The sequence below is a fragment of the Ochotona curzoniae genome, unplaced genomic scaffold (assembly GCF_017591425.1).
Source record: "Ochotona curzoniae isolate NIBS_2020 unplaced genomic scaffold, NIBS_Ocur_1.0 contig_3190, whole genome shotgun sequence".
In the NCBI taxonomy this organism is placed as follows: Eukaryota; Metazoa; Chordata; class Mammalia; order Lagomorpha; family Ochotonidae; genus Ochotona; species Ochotona curzoniae.
Window position 1 is genome coordinate 23805364 of NW_024465751.1, and position 23444 is coordinate 23828807.

The 23444-nt window shown below is 41.5% G+C and overlaps 1 protein-coding gene across 1 annotated transcript in view; it reads left to right on the plus strand.

Moving 5' to 3' along the window:
• Nucleotides 1-23444, plus strand: part of DPYS (dihydropyrimidinase) — a 74722-nt gene that overhangs the window by 16835 nt on the left and 34443 nt on the right. Inside the window, exons 5-7 of the mRNA XM_040979480.1 lie at nucleotides 7932-8088; nucleotides 9474-9615; nucleotides 11015-11157. Of these exons, the coding sequence (XP_040835414.1) occupies nucleotides 7932-8088; nucleotides 9474-9615; nucleotides 11015-11157 (442 nt within the window). The remainder of the gene's footprint in view (nucleotides 1-7931; nucleotides 8089-9473; nucleotides 9616-11014; nucleotides 11158-23444) is intronic.

Sequence of the window (23444 nt, forward strand, 5' to 3'; positions counted from 1 at the left end):
TTCTAATAAGGATATATATTTATAAACATTTACTATTTATGAGATGTTATTTATATTCTTAGATATATAAAGATTATTTAGACTCATTTAAAATGCCACAGGTTTCTTATCCTACCATTTGGATTGTTGGAAGTCTGCAGGGGTTCTCCCTGGGCTCTCAGCAAGGTTTCCCCAAAGCTGCATTCCTTTCAGGACACACCAAGGGAGAGATCCTCCCGGCTTCTCCAGCTTCTCCATGCTGACTCCCGGCTCGTGGGCACGTGGTCCTTTCCTCCAACCTCCTGACAGGCGTGGTCCTTCTCACACTACATTTGTCTGACCGCCCCTCTTGCCACTGTAGCAATCCTTGCATTATATTGAGACCCCCTGATAAATTCAGAGTAACATTTTCTTCTCAAAGCATATTAATTTTGTGACACTTGTAAAGTCTTTTCTTTTTTTGTAAGATAAAAAAATTCATGGGGAATGGGGGGCTGGGAGGTGGATATCTTTGGGATGCCCATCTTCATGTTCTGCCTAACACAATGGCTATGTTCAGGCTTGATTTCTAGAAGTTAGACTGCATATGTATGTTTTTGCTCTGTGGCTAAATTTGTTTCCAAAGAGTTTATAACTATGGAAAGTTCAAATGTCACTCCAAATGTTTTAGCTTGTTGGGAATGATTAAGATAGAGAAAATACCCTAATCTAAAGTTGTCCAAGAGGCAGGGGAACTCCAGAACAAGCTGAGAGATTTCCTACCCCTTGCCCATGATGGAGTATGAACCGGAAGGCAACAAAGAGCAGGTGGGACACACACAGCACCAATTGTTCATATGGTGGGAAAGACCCTGAGGGAGTGTGGCCGGACAGGAGCTGCTAGGCTATGTGGACCTTCTGTGGACACTGCCCTGACAGCCTTCGCCTATCATCTAATGTGATTTTATTTGAATAAGACATAATTCTTTCTACCTTGCAGATTTGTCAAAGGAAAGCTTTTCCCTTGTAAGTTCCTTCGCCTGCATGTTCTGTCTTCTGGGGCTGTGATACTCACAGTGTGGTCCCAAGAAGGCAGCAATGGCAGTGCCCGGGGAGCTTGGTAGACATGCAGAGCCTTGGACCCTATCCCAGAGACACTGAATCATAAGCACATTGTAACTGGGGCCCCGGGGTGATTAGTATATGTGCTCAAGTCAGAGTCAGTGCTCCAGGAGGCCTGAAGGATGCCCAGTGGACCCTGTTGTAGTGGCCTAGCTATGCAATGCTATTAAGTTTGATTTTATTGTCTCACTGCCAACCACATACTCAGAAAAGAAGCATCCTGTTTATAGCAATTAACATTATTGGCTGAGTACACAGCTTAGGGTAGTAGTTAATATAGATTTTTTTTTTTCATCTTGGTCTTTGCTATACATAATCTCATGAATGTTTTTAATATACAGGATCTTTTCTTAAATTGTTATAATGTTTCAAGCTCAATGTTCTGTTTTGTGGCTGATAAGATTAAGGCTAGTGGAAACACCAAGTTATTTACTAGTGAGTAATATACTTGGAATTCAAGCCCAAATCTATCAGATCATAAAATTTAAACTTTTTATTTTATATAACAATTGATTGTTTTTATTTTTTCAAGCATAATTAATTTTTGGCATTGCACTTTAAAACTGGAAGATATTTATCACTGTTGTATTACTTCATCGTCATTAATAGAATAACACATGCCAGAAATGGAAATGAAACTAGTGGTTCAGAGTGATTCTATCTTTAATTTTTGGTGATTACCTCTAAAATTCTTAGTGATGAGTTTGTAAGTAGTGATTTTTTTTTAATCACTTGAATTCCAGCTATGTAACCTGAACATTTAGCTTATGCGGAGCATGCATCTTACCTCCTGAACTTTGCTAGTAAATCAGGTCACTCCAAGAAATGTGTTTAAATGTTTGTCTCATGACTATGAATGGCATCTCTTACGTCACTGCTAGTGTGAAGAAGGCATTTAGAAGCCCTTCATCACCCTGTCTGCTCTTCCTAGCGTCTGTTGTCTTCCCACGGACAGGTGCTCAGCACTTAGTTGACCGAGTGCAGTGAACTTGTCCATGTTTGTAGGTGGTCTACTTTAGAATTGTTACAATGTAAGATTGTGGAAATATTCTCTGCAGAAACAGTGAGAAGAGAATGACAGAGAATTTTATATCACAAAATAGAATAGCATGATTAAAATGCTTAAGGAAGCAATTTCTGAATATCAAGTGAGTTTCTTCACTCCAATAAGATTCTTCAAGAACATGCCTGGCTTTAGTCTGTTTTGTAGACTAATTGTTACAAGACCATTATTATCTTGCCAAGTTTCTTGATTCTCCTGGAACTATTTTCTTTTTTATTTACTTTTTAAAATGTTCATAACAGAGGCGAGGAGATGGGCATCACAGGCCCATGTGGGTCTGTGGGTCCCTGATAGGGACCGAGAGGGTGGGGCTGGGGAAGAGAAATGTGTCTGCTGCAGGGGTGGAGGTGGGGGGGCTGGTGAGGTAGGGGAAGAAAAGAGGGGTGCATTGGCTCCATATTGTCAGACTACATTAGTGGGGGCGGTGAGGAGATGCCGCCTCTTGGGCATTGGTGAGGGGAACAGTGTCCTGGGGTGTTACTCAAGTGGTAGATGGATAACGCTGACCAAGAGCGGGCGAGGTGTGACCTCTGGCCTCTGGTCCAGGCATGCTGCGCAACTGGTCCCATTCCTCCCCTCACCTAGTGAATGCTTATCACTGGATGGGAGCTTTACCGTCAGAGCCTGTGCCCTGCATCTTCTTGATTGCTCTAAGATGTTGTTCTCCTTGAACTTTTCTACTTAGTTTTCTTTAAAAAAAAAAAAAAAGTTAGAGAAATGAGACATACGCCATCTTGACCACATCATGAGTTTCCAGCTTCTTCATCAATTTTCTATTGAACAGCGTTAGTTTTTTCTCTCAGAAATTCGTTTTTGGGGAGGAGAATCTTCTGAATTTCCATTTTCTTAAAATGTTCATTTATTTGAAGGGCAGAATTATAAGGAAAGACCAAAAGAGACAGAGAGAGAAGAGAAGAAAGAAGTTACAAAGAAAACCTGAGAGGGGCCCGGCGCGGTGGCACAGTGGTTAAGGTCCTCGCCTTGCACGCCCGGGATCCCATATGGGCGCCGGTTCTATCCCGGCAGCCCTGCTTCCCATCCAGCTCCCTGCCTGTGGCCCGGGAAAGCAGTCGAGGACAGCCCAAAGCTTTGGGACCCTGCACCCGCGTGGGAGACCTGGAAGAGGCTCCTGGCTTCGGACCGGCATAGCATCGACTGTTGTGCTCACTTGGGGAGTGAATCATTGGATGGAAGATCTTCCTCTCTGTCTCTCCTCTCTGTATATCCGCCTTTCCAATAAAAAAAAAAAGTAATAAAAATAAATCTTAAAAAAAAAAAAACCTGAGAGAGAGAGAGAGAGAGTCACCTGTTGGTTCACTCTCTAAATGGCAACAACTGAAAGGTTCAAGATACTTTTTTTTTTTTTCAGTTTTCAGGTTAATTTGTTTTGTCTCAATAAAACACAACTCTTATATCCATGTTTCTGCCTTTATACGTATTATTTTCATTTCAAACTTACAAATAAAATGTTTCTTTGTGCTTTTCATGTAAGAAAAATCTTCTACTTGCTGTTTCACTCTCCAGATGGCCACAATGGCAGGAACTGGGCCAGGCTGAAACCAGGAGTCTGGTGCTTCTTTTGGGTCTCCCACATGGGTGCAGGGAACTGAGCACCTGAACCATCCTTCACTGCTTTCCCAGCCACAGCAGCAGGGAACTAGATTGGCAGTGAAGCAGTTGGATCTTGAACTGGCACCCATAGGGGATCTCAGCATTGCCAGGGAGAGGCTTAATGCTATGCCACAAAGCTGACTCTTCTCTCATCTCTCAGACATTTTGAAAAATAGAATTTCATGGCTGCAGGGAAAATAACATATGTAGAGTTGGTTGTCATCACAAAATAGCACAGGCTAAGTAGCTGAGACCGTAGAGATGGTTTTCTGGTAGTTCTGGAGTTTTAAGACCTGAGAGGAAGGTTTGGGGAGAGTTGGGTGTGGAGGGAGACAGTCCCAGGCTCTCTCCCTGGCTGAGACGAGGCCATTTACTTCCTGGGTCTCCACCTGATCCTGCCTCTTTGAGTCTGGGTCCATGTTCTCATCCTATGAAGACCATAGTCTTCTAGGATTAAGCCCCATCCTGACGACTTCATGTTAGCTTTATTTCCTCTAAATAAGCTTTATTTCCTCTAAATAAGCTTTATTTCCATGTGTTCCGAGGTACTGACAGAACTTCACTAAATAATCAAATGTATTTGATGAACAACACAATTCAGTTTATATTTTGAAGTGACTCCCACGTTAGGGGCATTAATTTGATTTTATGTTGTACATAAGAAAAACTGACATGAAGAATAGTGACTCACCTTTTACAAAAATCATGAGTTGAAAAACACATTTGAGCATAGATTTGAATGACCCATTCTACCAGACTTTGTGCGTTCGTCATCTCCGTTATTTTCCTTTTTTGGAGATGTGTTGTTTTGAGTCAAAACAATGCCCAGTTAATATCAACATGTGCTTTTAGCTAGAAAATATTTATTTATTTACTTGTTTGCTTATGTTTTGGAAGGCAGACACACACGAAAAGAGACTGAGACACAAAAACACACACGTACATCTTTCTCCAGTTAATTTTGTTTCCTAAATGCCCATGGCAGCCAAGGTTGGACAAACCAAGGTGAACCTAGGAGCCTGGAGCTCAGTTCAGGTTTCTCTCGTGGTGGCAGAGACCTTGCTAGTCGAGCCGTCCCTTCTGCCACCCAGAGCGTGCATCAGCAGGAACTGAGAGCTGAGCCGAACTCAAGCTCAAACACTCTGAGAGCGAGTGCTGACTCTCAGGTGGCGTTTTGACCGCCGTGACACATTTCCGCCCAGATAATTTTTGCAGTGTTTGTATTTTCCTTTTTGGTGGGCAAGATTTCTACTCTGCACATCTAGGCAGCTTCTCCCCCATTTTCCCCGAAGGCCTTTAACAGACCTCATGACTCAGCAGTGTGCCTCTTGTAGTACCTCCATTCTTGTGAACATCGCAACATCATTTTCATCTAACACATGAGTGGTCTGATCAGGGTGAGGGCTGGTCTGGATTGGGTTGGCATGATTCAGTGTTTGGAAATCTTTAGAAACTTTCTGAGGGCAAGATGCCTTTAAGTGGGAGGTAACATTGTTAAGTGCAAAGTGGAGGAAGAAAGATTATGGATACATAGGATATTACCAACATAGAACATGCATGCTGAGACAGTGGGGTAAGATTAATGATGTGGATGTCTTCATGTCCCAAGAGTTGTTGAACCACCTGGTCTAGGAGTACAGCCGGGGCTACCAGACTCAGGACAGGTATAGCACTTTCATTGCCAACTTACTAAGCACAATAAACAAAACCAGTACATGAATTGGAAAACTCTATGGTTACATTTGCCAAGCTTGTGGTTGACTTAAATATATTTTTTTGAAATTACATGCTCTTGACCAAAAAATGACAAATGACACTTTTGCTAATACAATTGTATGTAATACCAGGATCCCAGCTCTGGCTGTGTCACTAATTACTGGTGTTTTTCTGAACAAATTATTGTGTCTCATTTAGTTAGTCTCATTGGTTATCGCTTTCTTTGTCAAGAGAGCATGAAGGTTGCTGTGAAGGGCAAATGAGATTGTAGGGGAGCACTCTGCACATTTTAGAGTGCCGAACAGATGTCAGTTATTTTATTGTTTCTTTCTTTTAGCATAATTCCAATAGCACTCACAATTAGGCTGAGTTGTCCAGATAACTGATTCTCTGATTTTCTCTACCCTGTGTTTCCATTGACTTTTTTTTTTTTTTTGCCTCTTGAATATTTTTCAGTTCCTTTGAAAACATCCCATAAACTGGTCAAATAGTTGGAAGAGTATTAGAAATGTGTGTTTGTTTCTTTCTCAATTATTGTGATATTTACTGATACTTAATAGAGAGACAGATGAAAACAGCCCAGTTTACAAGGAGTTTATTGTATATACCAAAAATGGCTTGTCTCATTTTAAAGGAACTTAGCCCTTGCAAGGAATTGCCTGTCATCTGGCTTAAAACAAGGTGGGTGGACTCCTGGTAGATGCTGACACTTTTCATTTTTCCTGAGCGCTATTAAAATTGTAGGACTTTTGTAACTGTAGTCCCAGATCACCTTGATGGGCCAAATGATTGGATAGAACATGTGATAAGGATCTTTCCTCGGTGATGAAGCACGGCAGAAAATCCTGAGCTGGCAACTCTCAAAGTGATTGCAGGTCAAGTCTTAGAGTTCTCATCACCCAGGTGTCTGTAAGAAGCGCTCTTGGAAGAGCCAGTCCTCTTTGTGCTTGCAAATGAAATATTGTGTCTGCCTGGCGATCTCTGCATTAGCTAGTGCATTGCTTGTAGTGATTGCTGCTCATTCTGCAGGGCACTAAGAATGCTAAAACGCCTTCATTTTAGATGTTCCAACAAACATTAGCTGTTTTCCCCTTCTCTGGGAATAGGAGTGCAAGAACCAGGAGGAAGATGGGGATCATCTATGTGTGTGCATCATGAAAACAAAGGATTTTGACCATGCAAAGCCTGGGAGATGATTTTCTTTGACCCTGGTTTCATATCTGGTCACTTAAGAAGTGACTTTTTTTTTTTTTAAAGTTTCATTTATTCTTATTGGAAAGGCAGATCATTTTTACAGAGAGGAGACAGACAGAAAGATCCTCCATCCACTGGTTCACTCCCCAGAATGGCTGCAACTGAGTTTTCTGGGTCTCTTATGCAGGTACAGGGTTCCAAGACTACTCTTTTCCCAGGCCATAAGCAGGGAACTGGCTGAGAAGTGAAGCAGTTGGGACATGAACTGGTACCCATATGGGATGCCGGCACTTGCAAGAAGAGGATTTATTTAGCCATTGAGCCATTGCACCAGGCCCAAGAAGTGAAATTCTTGAGCTTCCTAAACCTTGTCATCGTGGTTTTAGAAATTCAACCGCTAGCTAGAGGAAGATGGCTAGTTTCGGGGAGAAATGATCTGTACCATGCTAGAACTTTACATTCCAGTTTAATAGGATGCAGGCAGCTGGTGGCCATCCACTGACAGCACTCTCTGGGGAAATCAGTTAATTTCAGTTATAGATCAAGATTTTAACTAAAATGTGGCATCTGACTAACCAGAGTGAGCTAATTTGGTATGCTAGTATCTCCTTACTGTGCACCCCTTTTATGATTGCTTGGATCTGATGAGGTGGATGCCAGCAAACCTATTATTCTGACAAATGCTAATCAGAGATAGGTTCAGATTTTAAATTCAAATTCACTGTGCACTATTAACTTTCAACATTGTGTGCTTTTGATGGTCTCATTTGCATGATTGTTAAAATATGCATTTCTGGCTACAATTTTATTATATGGGTTTTCGTTCATTTAATTTAACTTTTTGTGAATCCTTTTCAAAGGGCATGGAACGTTTATCAGTCTATTTTCGGCAGAGTGATTACTCTGGTTTTCTGTATGACCTATTTAATAATTTTCTGTCACCAGCCAGGATAACACAAAAAGTAGCACTGCTAGAATTCAAACGCCTGTGTTCAAATCTTACCTCTTCCAATTCCCCATATGGAGAAAGGTGGATAGCATATCTGCAGAGAAGTTATGTAACCCATTGCTTTGCCTTCATTCACAATGTTCCAATAAACATTAGCTGTCCCTTTTAAATCTCATTCACAAAAGCAAATTATAGTTTGAGCTTTGGCTAGCTATCACTATTATTCTCTGCTAGAGCAAGATACTAATATTTCTATATTTGTCACATGGCTTTCTTAAGAAAGAATCCAGGTGCTGAATGTTCCTTTGAACATTCCAGGGAAGGTGGTCTATGGAGAACCGATAGCAGCAAGTCTTGGCACCGATGGCACTCACTACTGGAATGAAGATTGGCAGCATGCAGCCCACTACGTCATGGGACCGCCCCTGAGACCAGACCCATCCACGCCCAGCTTCCTCATGAACTTATTGGCTAAGTAATCATGTTTCAGAGAACTGTGAGATGTTTCGCTCCAGTAAAGGTTGGAAAATCAGAGGTTATGTTGGGAGAGCGCTTCTCCTACATCTTGGCTATGTATTGGCCTTTCAAAGTTTTGTTCTACATTACCTGACAGGCTTCCTGGATTGCCAAAGACAACTGGCTTGATTATGTTTAGATACCTTATCAAAAACCTGGGCACAGAGAGCCAGACCCTTTTTACTAAGACCATTTTCTCTTGATTTTTTCCCATTTCTTGTTTTCTAGAGCCATGACTCTTCATTCTGTTTTATTTTTAAAATCAGAATATTCTTCTAAAATTTGTTTATGATCTATATAGATTTCTTTACTTAATTTGACTTTTTGTCCCCTGGTTTACCCTCTAAACAGCTGTAATGCTAGAGTTCGGCCCTATCAAAACCAAGAAACAGGAGCTGCATCCTGGTCTCTCATATGCTGACACAAGCTTCAAGTCTTAGGCCATATTCCACTGTTTTCTCAGGCACATTGGCAAGAAAGTAAAGTGTAAATGGAGCAGCCAGAACTCTAAGATCAGGACCCATATGGCATGCCTGCATTGTGAGCAGCAATTTAACTAACTACACCATTGCATCAGCCTCAGAATATTCTTGAATTAAACATTTTAAAATGCTGACATAATATAAGAACCATACTGTTGCACAGAAAACAGTCACCTTGTGGGAAGCTACACAATTTTCTGGAAAATTGCATCCTTTGTGGGCCACCTGCAACTCTTCATTCAGGAAGCCTTCCCTTACAGACTGCTTGCATTCACTTGCTCTTTTCTCTCACTTTCTTCCTCTTTCACACATCTGATCTCCAGGACAGTTCACACATCAGCTTTCTGGTGTGTGGTGACATCACCATCCGCAACCAGGATCACACCTCTTGTTTGTTACAGAATGGCCACGTGGTCAGAGGTCACCTTGAAGGACTTGTGCTCCATTCACATAAATCGCTTTGCTGATGTTGTGTAGTTCTCTCCCCACAAGGAGTTCTACCTTCTTGTAATGACCCAAGCATTGTCACCATCAAAAAGATGTAGAAATGATCTATCAAATTTGAAATTTGATTTGGTAAGAAATCAAGTCTCAGTTCATAACTATGGATTATGATAAAGCTGAACCTAGAAACCAAGTTCGTTCATCCATGATCCTGCACCACACTTCCGGCAGACGTGTCCTCCAAAAGCACTTCTTAGACTCAGTTCAGGAGAGGGCTGACATAGGTACTTGAAAAGGCTGCTCATTCTCCATTGCATTTTTCTTTTCTTGCTTCAGTTGAGCAGGGTGTCAAGAGATTAGCAAAGTTCTGGTAGTTTCTATCTGCCCTCCTCCCATCACGCTCTGTTTTCTTTTACAGTGATGATCTAAACACAACCGGAACTGACCACTGCACATTCAACACCTGCCAGAAGGCTCTTGGGAAGGATGATTTTACTAAAATTCCCAATGGAGTGAATGGTGTTGAAGACCGGATGTCAGTAATCTGGGAGAAAGGCGTGGTGCGTCTCATGGGCTTCAGAATGGCTTTACCTTTTCTTCACCCATCATCCTGCCTATTTTTGGAGGCTCCAAAAATAGAAAAACCTTTTTGATTATTTTCCCTAGGGTGACGATAGGGCCTGCAACGCGTTTTCTACCACCCCCACCATTTACCCTCCCGTCTCCACAGTGTAGTGTCAGCAAAGAAATAATTTCCTCATCTGCATGATTTAGACATTGAGAGACCAATTTAGATTGAGATCAAAGAGGGCTATTCTTGAAGTCCCTGAAATGCTGTAGCGTTCCTACTTGATTTCTCACGTTCATAATTTCCACTGTAGCAGCCTTACAGTTGATGTTCCTGTCTCTTCCAGCATCAGAGCTAGCACTCAGAAGTGAAGTTCTGTTCATGCCACCTTCCTCTCAAACTCCTTTTAGTATTCTCCATTACTTAAAGAATGTCTGAGCACTTAATTTACATACAAGGAACTTCACATGCTCAAAACAGCTCTACACCCCCATTTTCTGCTAGGTGTGCTCCTTGATGCTCTCCCTTTGTCCTAACTCTAATCTTCCATAACTTCCCTTCTCTTTCTCTTTGCTATTTATACGTCTTGAGAACAGTTCAACCATCCTGTTTGAACTTGTGCTATTATAATGAGAGGTCGGCACTACAGCAGATTTTCATAATCCGTTATAGCTTTCAGGTATTTAGTAGGCTTCCTCATGATTAAATATTTCTTAAAAACTTGAATGAAATCATATCATGTTCTAAAACATTACTTGGCTTAGTTTGAGACTTTAATTTTAGGGCATGGTTTTTTAATAGCCTTTTTTTGAGGCAATGATCCTTTGACAAATGAACCCTTGGAACATTCTTTCCATGTAAATGTACATGGAGATAAATCACCTCCACTTTCTTTTTTTTTTTTTTGAGGACCGTATCTTTTCCAATTCTGTCACCATTAAAATATCTTGCAACAAACTGTCCACACTTGTTGATTTATGTAAATTTCAATTACATAAACTTAAACCCATTGAGTTCTTTGTTCTTCCTTCTAAGGATGCTGTTACTCGTGTTTCTTTTAACTCTGTAATGTTCTGCCAGGTGTCAACAGGTTCATCTCATACATCTGAGGTCTACAATAAGTAAGTCAAATCATACATGTAGGTGGGAAACCACTGACAATATTTTACTGTCATCTCCAACAATGTGTACAATTCTGGGAATGATAGGAGAATTAGTAGAGGTGTTTCTAAGATGATAGTTTTTTTTTTTTAAAGTTATGCAGTCCATGTATTACCACATCATCTCAAACCTTACTGTTATAATTATTAAATATTTACCAGCATCCAGAAATGAGAATGCCTTAGGTGTTTAAGAGTTATGAGTTTTATGTTTTTGAATTATTTTTATAGCACAGTGGCAAAATGGATGAAAACCGATTTGTAGCAGTTACCAGCACCAATGCAGCCAAAATCTTTAATCTCTATCCAAGAAAAGGAAGAATAGCTATTGGATCAGATGCTGACATTGTGATTTGGGACCCTAAAGCCACAAGGTAAGTCTAAGTTCTTATGTCTCTTGGCTTCAATGCGGAGAACAAGCAATAACTTGCAAAGAAATGGTGCTTTGGCCTTAAGCAACCAACTCTTATTAGGCAGCTTATGTAGCTATGCTCAGGTTTTTTGAGCTTTTTGATGTACAAATATTCCTTTGTTTTTCTTGGCATAGGAGATGCCAACTCTGTGTTGCATTCTCTGCAAATGGATATGGATATGAGTAGAAAGCCAATATGAATTTACCACTTCAGTGCCTGACAAATGGCTGAGTTCACACAGAGGAGAGGTGCAAAGCAATGAAGAGCATCAAAGGCTTCATTGGAAAAAGGCTGAGTTGAAAACTTGAAATAATTACAGCCTTTTTAAAGCTTTCAGACAGAAAAAAAAATGCTGCACAAAGAACATCACTTTCAGTTAGCCAAATTTTCCGGTTGAGTTCATCCTGAGCCTATCATTCCCCATAGGCTGCAGCTTTTTGTTTCTAATTTCCATAATTCTATGTTAATATTGCACTTCTGGCAAATTCTACAACTCAGGACAGCATTCAACAGAGGTTAGAGCTCTGCTAGTTTCTCCTTGCAGGTGCCTCTAGCAGGGTGCGCTTTGGGGAGTCTCCTTGGTTGATTTGATTTCTAATGTCTCCTAGCACAGAGACCACATTCATCCTGATTTGTATTTCTCAAACACTGTGTAGTTCTACTGGAGATATCCCACAAATAGGAGCATTCTCTGGGTGTTTTTCCTGTGTGTGGATATAACAGCAAGATTACTCTCAGTCCTTTTTGACTTCATGGTACAGACATTTTACTTGAATTTTGTTAGTTTTTTTCTTTTATGTAATAAACAAATATACTTTCTTGAGGGATGATGGTGTCAGAAAGGGTGACACCAGGGTTCAATTAAAAGGATGCTGGGCTTTCCCCTGTGGAAAAAGTGACCATCAGAAAAAGTCTTTTACCTTTTCCACAAGCCTAAAGGCAAATCCCAGGTAATCCTGTAGAGAATACCTATTCTCTTGTACTTCATGGGCTCAAAAAATGTACTTGGGAAGGCAAAAGGAGAAAATTTCCAGGACTTTCATTCACCTATGGATGAAGTGAGCATACTGTGCCTGCAGAACTCTCTCTATATATATATTTAAAATCACTGTACACTGGACTGATATGCATCATCAGGGGCCTGCCCACGGTCATCTTTGCTGTAATTCAATTTGGACTGCAGCAAGGACTGGGGCCAAAGAGTTCTTTTGAAGTGATGTGTGGTTAAGGAGATCATAAAGTTCTATTAGGAAAACCTAGATATTTTCAGAAGGGAAAAAAAAACTGCCATGTAGAAGCATTGTTTGTGAAAAACGATAGTTTTGAAGCATAACATATGGGAGAGTCATAGGAATGGTAATAATTAGTAATGATTTGCCATTGGACAGTTCTCAATAGGCATGAAAATGCTTTGATATCTGAAATGTGTTTTACTAGGCAAAGCAAATACGGTCACCTTGTTGCAATGAGAAAACTAGCTATGAGAAGATACAGTCACCATGACCTGGTGACTTTGATTGAAAGCATACTTGTATGTTTTCCATGAGATCCAGTACCAATGCCATTGTGTGGCATCAAAGTCAAACTCTTCATATTGTACTTGATAATCTTACATTTCTTCTTCCCATCAGATACAACTATTTTGGGAACTTAATTACATTCTCTATTTTTTCTGATCATAGTTGAGAAATCATGGCAATCCTCTATTGAGTGATGCGACTATCTGAATTATTTCCTGATTGGGTAGAAAGCTTCAGAAGGCCATGCCCTGTGGCTCTGCCATTTGATTCTGGGTCTGGTACCTCAAGCTGGGTGTAGCTTTCAGAGTCTCCTTGGCTGATCTGATATCTAAGGTTGACAATAGCTCAGGTGTAATGCATTGTATTCCTTAGACAACTGGACAAAGAGAAATGACCTGAACGTAAGGATGTGAATAATTCACTTACTTTATTTACCACATATTGCTGCTTGGAGGATATTTATAGACTGTGATTATGTCTCTTTGAGTCATGATTTTAGACTACATAAATTTAGACTGCTTTCTCACAAGTCCTAGCTACCGATTTCTATAACATTGTTTTGTCCTTTCTTTCCTGCTCAGTTGTTTCAGAGCAGTACAGAATGATCCAAGTGTGCAGTATTGTTTTTCAAAGTTCTGTGTATTACCTGCTTAATTTCACTTATTTCTAGTCCAAGAATAACTAACTAAAGGTCAAATTGAAACGCTTCAGTGCCTTAAAGTATCTCTTGCTTTGCCTCTTTCACCAGGTTTCCAGTGTTTCTCTTGTAATACCTGTTCTTCATTTATACAATATTAACAGAAAATTAAGCAGTTGCACCTCTATATGTAAAATAAAGGCATCTGTTTGACATTGAACTATTAACATGAAATCTTCTTTATCTATATCTCATACATGTCTAGATTCTGGGAATAAGGGGACTCAGTACAAGCCTGAGTTTCTGGTCTACCTTACAGTCTCACATCTATTAAAGGTCATTTAAAGTGCTTGAACATCCATCATTGTAAAACCAACTTGTTAAGATTTTTGTTGGGGGGACAGGTCAGTGGTGGATCAGACTTATTCTTCCCTTGAGGCATGGAATCTCATGTGGTTGCCAATTCGTATCCTTGCTGTTCCACTTCTGATGTAGACTCTGATAATAGCCTGGGAAAGCAGTAGGGAATGGCCCAAATCCTAGGCCCCTATAACCCATAATGAAACTGGAAAAAACTCTTGGCTCCTGGCTTCAGACTGGTCCAGCTCTGGCTGTAGTGGCCATTTGAGGAGTGAAGCAGCAGGTACAAGATCTTTTTGTCTTAGTTATTCTGCCTTTCAAGTAAAATAAATAAATCTGAAAGAAAAACACTTTTGTTGGAATCATAAGCTAATATATATTTTAAAAAGCTTTGTAAAGTAAGCATTGCATACATATAAAATGCATATTATTATGGTTATTTCATATTGTAAGATTTAAAAAATTATGTTCATATTCTGAAAGGTGGGCAAAGATGAGAGAGAATGAAGACAAGAGTGGACCTTTGAGTAATAGTTTATAGTTCATTCCCCAAATGGTTTCAAGAGCAAGGGCTGGACAAGGCTGGAAACCACAGAGCCTGGAGCCCAATCAGTATCTGTCACGTGAGTGACAGGGATGCAATTAATTGAACTATTAGCTGCTGCCTTCCAGTGAGCACCATAGTGGGAACCTGACCTGGAAGCAGAGGGGCCATGACTAGAACCAGGCATTCCAGTACAGGATGTGGGTATCCCAAGAGGGGACTGAACTGCTTTTCCATATGCCTGCCGGTTATTTCCTGCATGTTTAGTTTGGCATCATTCTTTGCAGTCTTTTTTGTATTTCTCAGTGTTCTCATTTCCTTTGCCTATGCTCAGTAGATTGATGGACCCTAAGCTTCAAGTTCTCTGATTTTCAGATACTGGAGGCTGTTGGGTTTTTCTTTTCTTGTTTTACCATGCTTTTATAAAGGAAGAGATATTATCCAGGCACATTGAATCTGTTAGCCTCCTTTGAACTCATTTTATTCTAGATTTTGCTTCTGTAAGAACTTTCACTAAGCTTTCATCAGAATATCTGGCTCTGTGATTAGTACCTTTTTATTTAAAAAAAAGATTTATTTTATTTTTTAATAGAAAGTCAGCTATACAGAGAGGAGGAGAGACAGAGAGGAAGATCTTCCATCCACTGATTCACTCCCCAAGGGGCCGCAGTGGCTGGAGCCACGCTGATCCAAAGTTAGGAGTCCAGATCCTCTTACAGGTCTCCTATGCAGATGATGGGTCCCAAGGCTTTGGACCATTATCAACTGCTTTCCCAGGCCATAAGCAGGGAGCTGGATGAGGAGCAAGGTTGCCAGTATTAGAAGACTTTAGCTGCTAGGCTAACTCACTGGGCCACACTCACCCTTTTCATTGTTAAACTTACAGAATGTTGGGGGAAAAAAGGAAGCAAGGTGTGTTGAGGAGGAGACTGGATGACATAATGAGTCTGCAAGAATCTATACACCAGGAGAGAGTAGGTTTGTCACGGTGCACAGAGAGAGATTTTTGCAGAGCCTGGGCCAGTGCAATGCCAGCTTTCTGCGTTCTCGGCCTTGTTCTTTTGAAAAAGTTGTTCAGCTGACATGGCTTTTCACAACTGAAATTTATGCTGATGATCTCTGCGAGGACCTTTCTGATGCTCAACAACCATGTTCCCCTTCTCTGACTGCCTGTGCCTCCTAGCTGGTTTTCTTTCCTGTGCATGGCCCGTCATCATCAGTCTTCCCTTTGTCACCCTGAATGCCCACCGCGCAGCATACTGGGCCACAGTCTATTCACCTTCCCCTGTGTGAATATGCTGGAGATGCATTTCAATTTTAATGTGAATGATTTGCCTTAGAATGTCTCAGGTTTACAGAAAGGTTGCAAAGATAGTTGAGAATGCCTATGTGCCCTGTAACAGTCTCCATCATTATTTTCATAAGGTAGTATTTTTGTCACAACTAATGCATAACTATTGTTATGTTTTTGTTGTCTAGAGTCTGTATTCAAATTTCAGTTTTATCCGATTTTCCTGTTTCAGGATCCCATTTAGGATCCCACATTACATTTAGTTGTTACCTAGCCTCTGAGCTCTCTGACCTTATTTAAAGATATTCTTTTCTTATCTATTTGAGAGACTGGTGAACTGAGAGCAGTATCCCATCAACTGATTCATTCTATGAATGCCTACTATAGCTGGGTCTGGTCAAATCCAGGAACCAGGACCTCAATCTCTGACATGAATGGAAGGAGCCCGGTTAGTTGAGTGATCACCTGCTCCCTCCTAAGATGTGAGTTAGCAGCGAGCTTGGATCAGTAGTGGAGCCAGGACTTGAACCCAGGTATTCTCGGCTAGCCTAGTTTGGAAAATGGAAAAGAAGAGCCACAGAAGCAATGTCCCATTTTCATCATTTCATGGGACAGTGCATGGAGTAAACAGCTTAGTCCCCTTCTCCCAAGATCTATTTATTTCCTTATTTGAAAGGCAGAGAGTCATCAAGAAAGAGAGATTTATCTGCTGGTTCACTCCACAAATGTCCTCAGCGGCCAGCATTGGGCCAGGTCCAAGCCAAGAGCCTAGAACTCCATCTGGGTCTCCCATATCAGTAGCAGAAGCTCAAATACTTGGGCCACCTTCCACTGTTCTCCCAGACACATTAGGAAGGGGTTGGTACTGGAGCCGGCACTCATGTGGGATGCTGGTCTCCTAGGCGGTAGCTTCACCCACTGCACTGCAACACCAGCTCCTTCATTTAAAAATGTGTCTATCTGAGAGTCATAACTGCCACCACTAGTTTACATCCCAGATGCCTGCAATGGCCAACACAGTGCCAGGGCCGGAGCCAAAGCTGGGAGCCGGGAACTCAGACCAGGCCTCCTGCCAGGGGGACAGGAGCATGAGCCCTGTCTTGACTTGTTGATCAGGGTTACCTGGTTGAGTTAGTGTTTCTCAGGTTTGTCCAGCACACCCATACACACATACTTTCCCTCTTTCCATTTTTCTGAATAAGTCGCTAAGCACAGCATAGCCCCAAGAAGTGGGAATTTTACTCTAGTTTACGCTTTACTGAATTCTGTGTGACCTGGACCTGGCTCAGGTCAGCACATTCAATATTGCAGAGTGGGCAAATGAGAAGGATGCAATGCCACTTGCAGTGCTGGTGTCCCATGTTGAATTTCCGACTTGATCCCTGCTGCTCTGCTTCCAATCCAGCTTCCTGCCAATGCAAAGCAATGGATGATGGCTGAAGTACTGGCAACCTTCTCACCTTTGTAGTAGACCTAGATGGACTTCTCGGCTGCTAGCTTTTGCCAGGGAAAACCTTTGCCACTGTAGCTCTGTGAGATGTGAACCAGCAGATGGAGGCTATTTTTTCCCCTTCATCTCTCTGTGACTCTGACTTTCAAGTAAGTAAATCTTAAAAGAGAAATGGCATGAAGGAAAATCTGTTTTTCTTATGCAACAGTTACAGTGAGATGAGAAGCAAGCATATCAGTCCCTTACTTCATGCATGAGGAATTACTGCATGAAATCAATAAATAGCTTATGAAAGAAGGCATGCATCAAGATAAATAGAACCAGCAAGGATTTTTCCAAGGATAGTCCTATTTTCTGTAATGATCCCCACAATTTGTGAGGTGGGAGGCAGTGCATTTGTGAAGCAGAACTCTTAGAGAAACAAATTGCCTTTGTGAACTCCTTTGTCACACTTGGTACAGGAGCACCTTGGGGAACCACGTGCTTAGACTCAAGGCTGTGCGAGAGCCAGGGGAATTCACTGGGAAGAGAGGAAACACAGATATTCCCATTCTACGGAGGAATATGTTAAGAATTCTACAGAAAGGCAGATGAAGGGAGGGTCTGAATCCTGGCTCCACTTCTGATGCAGCTTCCTGTTGGTGTGCACCCCAGGATGCAACAGATGATTCCTCAAGTTCTTGGGTCTGCCACCTATGTGGGACAGTCGGATGGTGTTCCAGACTTCTGCCTTTGCCATGGCCAGCCCTGCTGTGTGTGTATCTACGAGTGAACCAGCAGCTGGAAATTTTCTCTCTGCACTTCACAGTCTGAAAAAAAATGTACTAATAATAACAACAATAATAATGATAAACCACACAAAAGGCAGAAACTGGTTACAATGGAAATTTAAAGAGGACAGATCATTCTTGTGTTAGACACCATGATTGGCACAAACTCACATGACAGAAGAAAACAAATGAGATGTCTATCCTTGAGAGTCAAGAGTAAGCATGGAGGTGCGATAAACTCATTGGCATTGGTGGCAGGAAAGGCCTGGGAAGAAGTATTCAAGCCCAGGGACCTTGTAAGTGAGAGGCAAGCTTAGGAAGGGAGTAGAAATGTGAGGCTATCGTAATTATCTCCAGATTATCTCCAGTTTTAATTTTGCTCACTACAGACATATGTGATTTTTAAGCGGAGCTCATCTTGTGGAGAAGCATTATTTAATCAGATAAGATAATAGATACATCTATAGGAGTTTTTTCTTGCCAAAGAAATATCCTGCTTTTATCTTACATACTTAATTTTTATATTGTCTGCAAACTGGGTACTGTGCAAACTTTCTATTTCACCATTCCTGGAGATGTTGACCAAAATTTTCCTACGAAATGTCCTTAAACGATTTTAGTAAATCAGGCTGAGAGTGTTGCATCCAGTGGCCTCAAGGGGGCACCCACAGCCCATACTGTGTTGCGCAGCTCCAATCAGACCATTGGAGCTGCGGGTTATGCAAGAACAAGCAGGCCTCTGGAGAATGGATGCATTTGCTAATGATATTTGGCCATGGTACATAGATGTTTTCATTTTGAAATTCTTGTTACTTATTAATGGCATGTGGGAGTAGGCTTGCCACACGGTCTGTACCCTTGAAACAGCATTATGGCTACTGAGGGAGATCAGTGGGCTGGAGTTGCAAGAGAAGGGAGAACAGGACAGCCATTCTCCCTGTCTCTTGCTCTTTCTTTCAATCCTGTAAAAATCCTGCTGATTACACAGTGAGGAATTTGACAGGATGTGATGGGTGGGGAGGCACTGAGAGTGGGTGTCTAAAGGGAAGGTCTGGATGGGCGTCCAAAGGCAGTACTAGACTGTAAAATGCTCCCTCAGGAATCAACTGCAACAGCTCTTCTGTGTCATTCAGTGCAGAGAAGGCAAGCAGCATGGCTGGAAGCAAGTCTGCTGAATTCAGCTTGACAGCTCATTGAGCCAGTGCTGATGGCTTATGACAGGGGTACATGTCCAAACACTTCACTACCTGGGTCACAGCTTCGAACCTAAGGGCATATTCCCTACCTAAATGTTTGTCCTATTTCTGTGGAATATTTTGGTGCCTAGGTGAAGAAATTAGGAGCGTGATTTTCAAGTGGCATCACGGCGGGATCGTGTACTGCCTGGTCAGCACAGAGATCGAATGGACCAACTTGTTAAAAACCTGATTAGAAAGAATGGCGTGTAGGCTCCTTGCAAGGCTGTAGCTGCAGCCGTAACTCATGTCCTGGCGATTTAAGACCATCTTCTGAGCTTCGGCTCCTTGGTATTCATTAAATCGCACTTAGTTACTATGGCAACTGTCCCTTTGCCGTATTTATGAGCTCCGGGCTATCTCACAGCATCTCTAGCACACAAACACACAGCCAACACGTTGTGTGCACTGGAACATTTAATGGAAATTTCTAGCTGGATTGTGCTGTGCAAAGCAGGCATGTTTTTTTTTTTATGGTTATTTTAGTGTGTTATTTTTTTTTAACTCAATGATAACAGGCTTTGACCTTGGCTACATCCTTCTCAAAGGCCCTGCGCTGTTTCTGCTGCTTCAATTTCTTGCCTTTCTCAAAGGAATTTAACTTTATGTTCATTCGCTGGAGGGTCATGGCTTACAGCTTCTGGATGCATTGCTCTGGATTCCAGAGGGCGTGTGTGTGGCGCGTGCATGTGTGTGAAATAAAGCCAGGGAAGAACAGTTTTTGCACTTGGGGAATGGGAATTGTAGGCTTGGGAAAGCAAGCAGGGTTAGGTGCACTTTGATGCCTGGTGATGAAGGTGGCTTCTACGAATGGCTAACAAAGTCAGTGCCTCAGGGAGGACACTGGGCGTTTTGCCCTAGGATTATATGTTGTGCATTAACTGACTCATGCCTACATAGTATAGCACTCTTTCCCTGAAAATATGTATGTACACACACTCACATACACACATGTGCATCCTGGCATAGTGGCATGCGAGTTTGATGGTAACATCTGGTTAACCTGACCACTCTGCTTTTCCTGCCTGTTTCTAAACGTGCTCAGAGCTAAGTCCTCTCCTTGCCTCCAGGCTCACAGCCATCCCAGAGCACACTGTATGGCATAATGGGTCCTTGGCCAGGGGTCAGAGTGGATCAAGGACAAGGACTCTGTCTTGTATGTGTTCTTGGGGTGACATGGTGTGTAGATTGCTTACTGTGATCCAGGTTCTGTTCCCCTCACAGATTTACATAGTAAATATGTCAATTTTCTAATAGATGAGAGCTGAGAGTTTTGAGAGATGAATGACTTTTTGCTAATCCACCCTAAATTGAACCCGCCATCTGGGCTGTTGTGAGAGCAGGGCCACGGTGTAAAGGGAAAGCCTATTGGACTAAATTCTGACTCTTATCAACTGGATCACCTTGGAGATGATGCTTATTTTTTTCTGAGTTTTAATGTCACTATTTGTAAAATGGATATGAAGATGGCAATTATTAATAAGCATTGTTCTAAGTGTTTAAGATGTGTGCATGCAATGCCTACAACATAATGAGCCTTCAGTAGCCCTTGGCGCCCAGTGGGTGATGCATTGGCACATAGGTAGTACTGAGTAGTCAGCAGTGACACTGATCGATTTGTGGGAAGAGTGGGAACCATGGCTTAGCTACAGCTAAGATAATGGTGAGATAATGGTGCTGTGGTGTTGAAGGCTGAACTGCAGCCTACAAAGCTGGCATCCTGTGTGAGTGCTGGTTTGAGGCCTTGCTGTTCCAGGTCTGACCTGGCTGCCTGCTGGTGCATCTGGGAAAGCAGCAGAGGGCAGTGTAAATGCTTGGGCAGTTGCTGCTGATCTGGGAGACTGCAATGGTGTTCTAGATGCCTGGTTTTGGGTTGGCCCAGCCTCAGCTATTGCTACTCTTCTGCTATTTTGAGAATGAACCAGAGAGTAAAGATTCTTGTCTCTCTCTCTCTTTCAAATAATTATTTAATCTTTGATTAAAACAAAAACAAAAGACAAAATATAATGACTCAATTTAGAGAAGACCCAAAGATGCTAGAATTACACTTAATATAAAATCTTCATCTCCCATGTGTCTTGTACACCTTCAATGCTTACCAAAGATGGCCAAAACTGGGATACTTCGATGGATTCTTTTCCTAATGAAGACGGATTCATTCAGAGTGCACCCAGAGTTGAAAACTTAAAAACTCTTATGCCATGAACAAACCGCACAAGATACATTTTGTGGCCTTCAGAAGACATTTTGCTTAAAAAAAAAGAACTGTTGAACTGTGCACTTGAAAAAAAAAAAAAGCCCTGCTGACAATGTATTGATGAAATTTTAACCACTATGTATTTCAAGTTGTTTATTTAAACGTGTTTTTGAACCTTTCAAATGAAACTAGAAATGATTTCTGGGAAATTTACTACTAATAGCTGCTTCCCTCCCCTGCAAATTATGAAAGAAAGCAACTTAGAAATGAATCACAGGAACCTGTCCTCTCATTGATCAATTGCCTTCACCACAGTAAGCAAGTTTATTTTCAGCATTAGGGTTGGGCAGAAGGAAGCATCAAGGGGAGTTTTTTTTTTTTTAATTTTATGAGATAATTCCATAAGCTCTGGGATTTCCTTTACCCCTCCCCAAACTCCCTCCACCCCACTGATTTCCCTCATATTTTAGCAATAGTGTAGTCCTTCATAAGCAGTCATAAGTCCATCATTCTGCCATCTAAGTGTATCCTGACATTGCTGGTACAGACAGCGACAGAGTCCGGCATCCTATTGTCAAGATATGTCCAAGAGTTTCATTGGGAATCCATCTTTGGGTTGGAAATAGAGATGCATACTACATTGTATCATCACATCTGAATATGATAGTCTCTATTACAGTTAATGCACATTCCAAGGGGAGGTTTTGTGAAAGGCAGAGTCTTTCCTAACTAAGCACCGGCTTTACTTTTCTTCCCACATGACACATATAGCTGTTTTTTCATCATTGACATTTGTCTTATTTACAGTACATCCTTAGGTTTCACAACAATGCCAGGTCCATATAAAGGTTCAATAGTTATTTGTTGAGGGAATGAATCAGATTCAAGTAGCATTAAAGTCACACTGAACAGATGTGTGACTTTAAAATATTTGCTGGGCTTTTATTTCCTGTTTTTGGGATTGGCTTGAATGTCACGTTTTGTATTTTTCTCTTGAGTTAAGAAAGAGGAACTCTTGGCACTTGTTTCTTCCACAAAGTGGTGCTTATTAAAGACCTGTTCTGTAGTTGGAGGCAAGCTAGTGTCACCAAAAGGATTGGATTCTTCTGGGGGGTCAAGCAGCTGTGCTTTCATGTCAAATTCAACACTAATTCTAGCTAGTTATCTTGAAAGAATGAGACCTTTGGTATGGAGGTGACAGCCAATGGAGGTGAAAATGGATAAAGACAATTTAAACAGAAGTACTTGAAAAGCATCCCAGGGTCCTTATATTCCTAATACACAATGAAGAACAGTGACTTGCTGCAAAGACTGTGAGAGAGAGGATCAGTTAAAACATACAGTGAACGTTGGGCACTGAGCACAGTGGAGCAGGGTCGCTCACAAGCCAGCAAGGAGAAGCTGCATTTGGCCCTGATTCTGCTCCTGACTCTAGCTTCCTGCAGATGTGCACCACGTGGCCTCTCTGTACTGGCTGCTAGAGGTGACGGCTCAAGTACTTAGGTTCCTGCCACGCTCAGGGCACATAGACTGAGGTTCCAGCTCCCAGCTTTATGCTGGCCCGGTACCAGCGATTGTGGACATTTGAGGAGTGACCCAACATATGACAGATTTATTTCTTCCTCTATTTATCTTTCTGACTTTCAATTAAAGAAACAATGCTTAGTGGAAATATAAGCAAGAATGTGAATAATTTAGAGAGGGGCAGTTTTTCTCAGTGGCGTGAATGCAGCTTTTTTTTTCTTTTTCTTTCTTTTTTTTTTTGCTGTCATAGTCATTTATTATTATTATTATTATTTCATATTATGACACAGCTTCATAGTTTCTGAAAATACCCCAACTGCTCCCCCTGCCCTCCCTCCATGGTAGATTCCTCCACCTTGTTGCAGTGTTACAGTTCAAATCCAGTTATGATTCTTATGCTCTACAGCAAAGAATTGTAAAACCTAATATACTTTTAATACCCTATGTTATTTCCGTAATGGGGCGGAAGAGCATGAACGCAACTTTTAACTGGAATGTCTTTTTCTTGCCTCCAGAACAGGGGTATGGAAAGTATGGTCCCTGAACTGGTGACATTAACATCATTTGGGAGGAATTTGTTAGAAGCATGAATTCCCAGGCCCAGCAGAGAGCCGTAGCCTCAGATTTCCTAGTGGTGGGACTCAGCAATTTGTAGTCTAACACACCCAGCAGGAGTTCTGGTGCATCCTGAAGTTTGAGTCTTGGAGTTAACTAAGACTT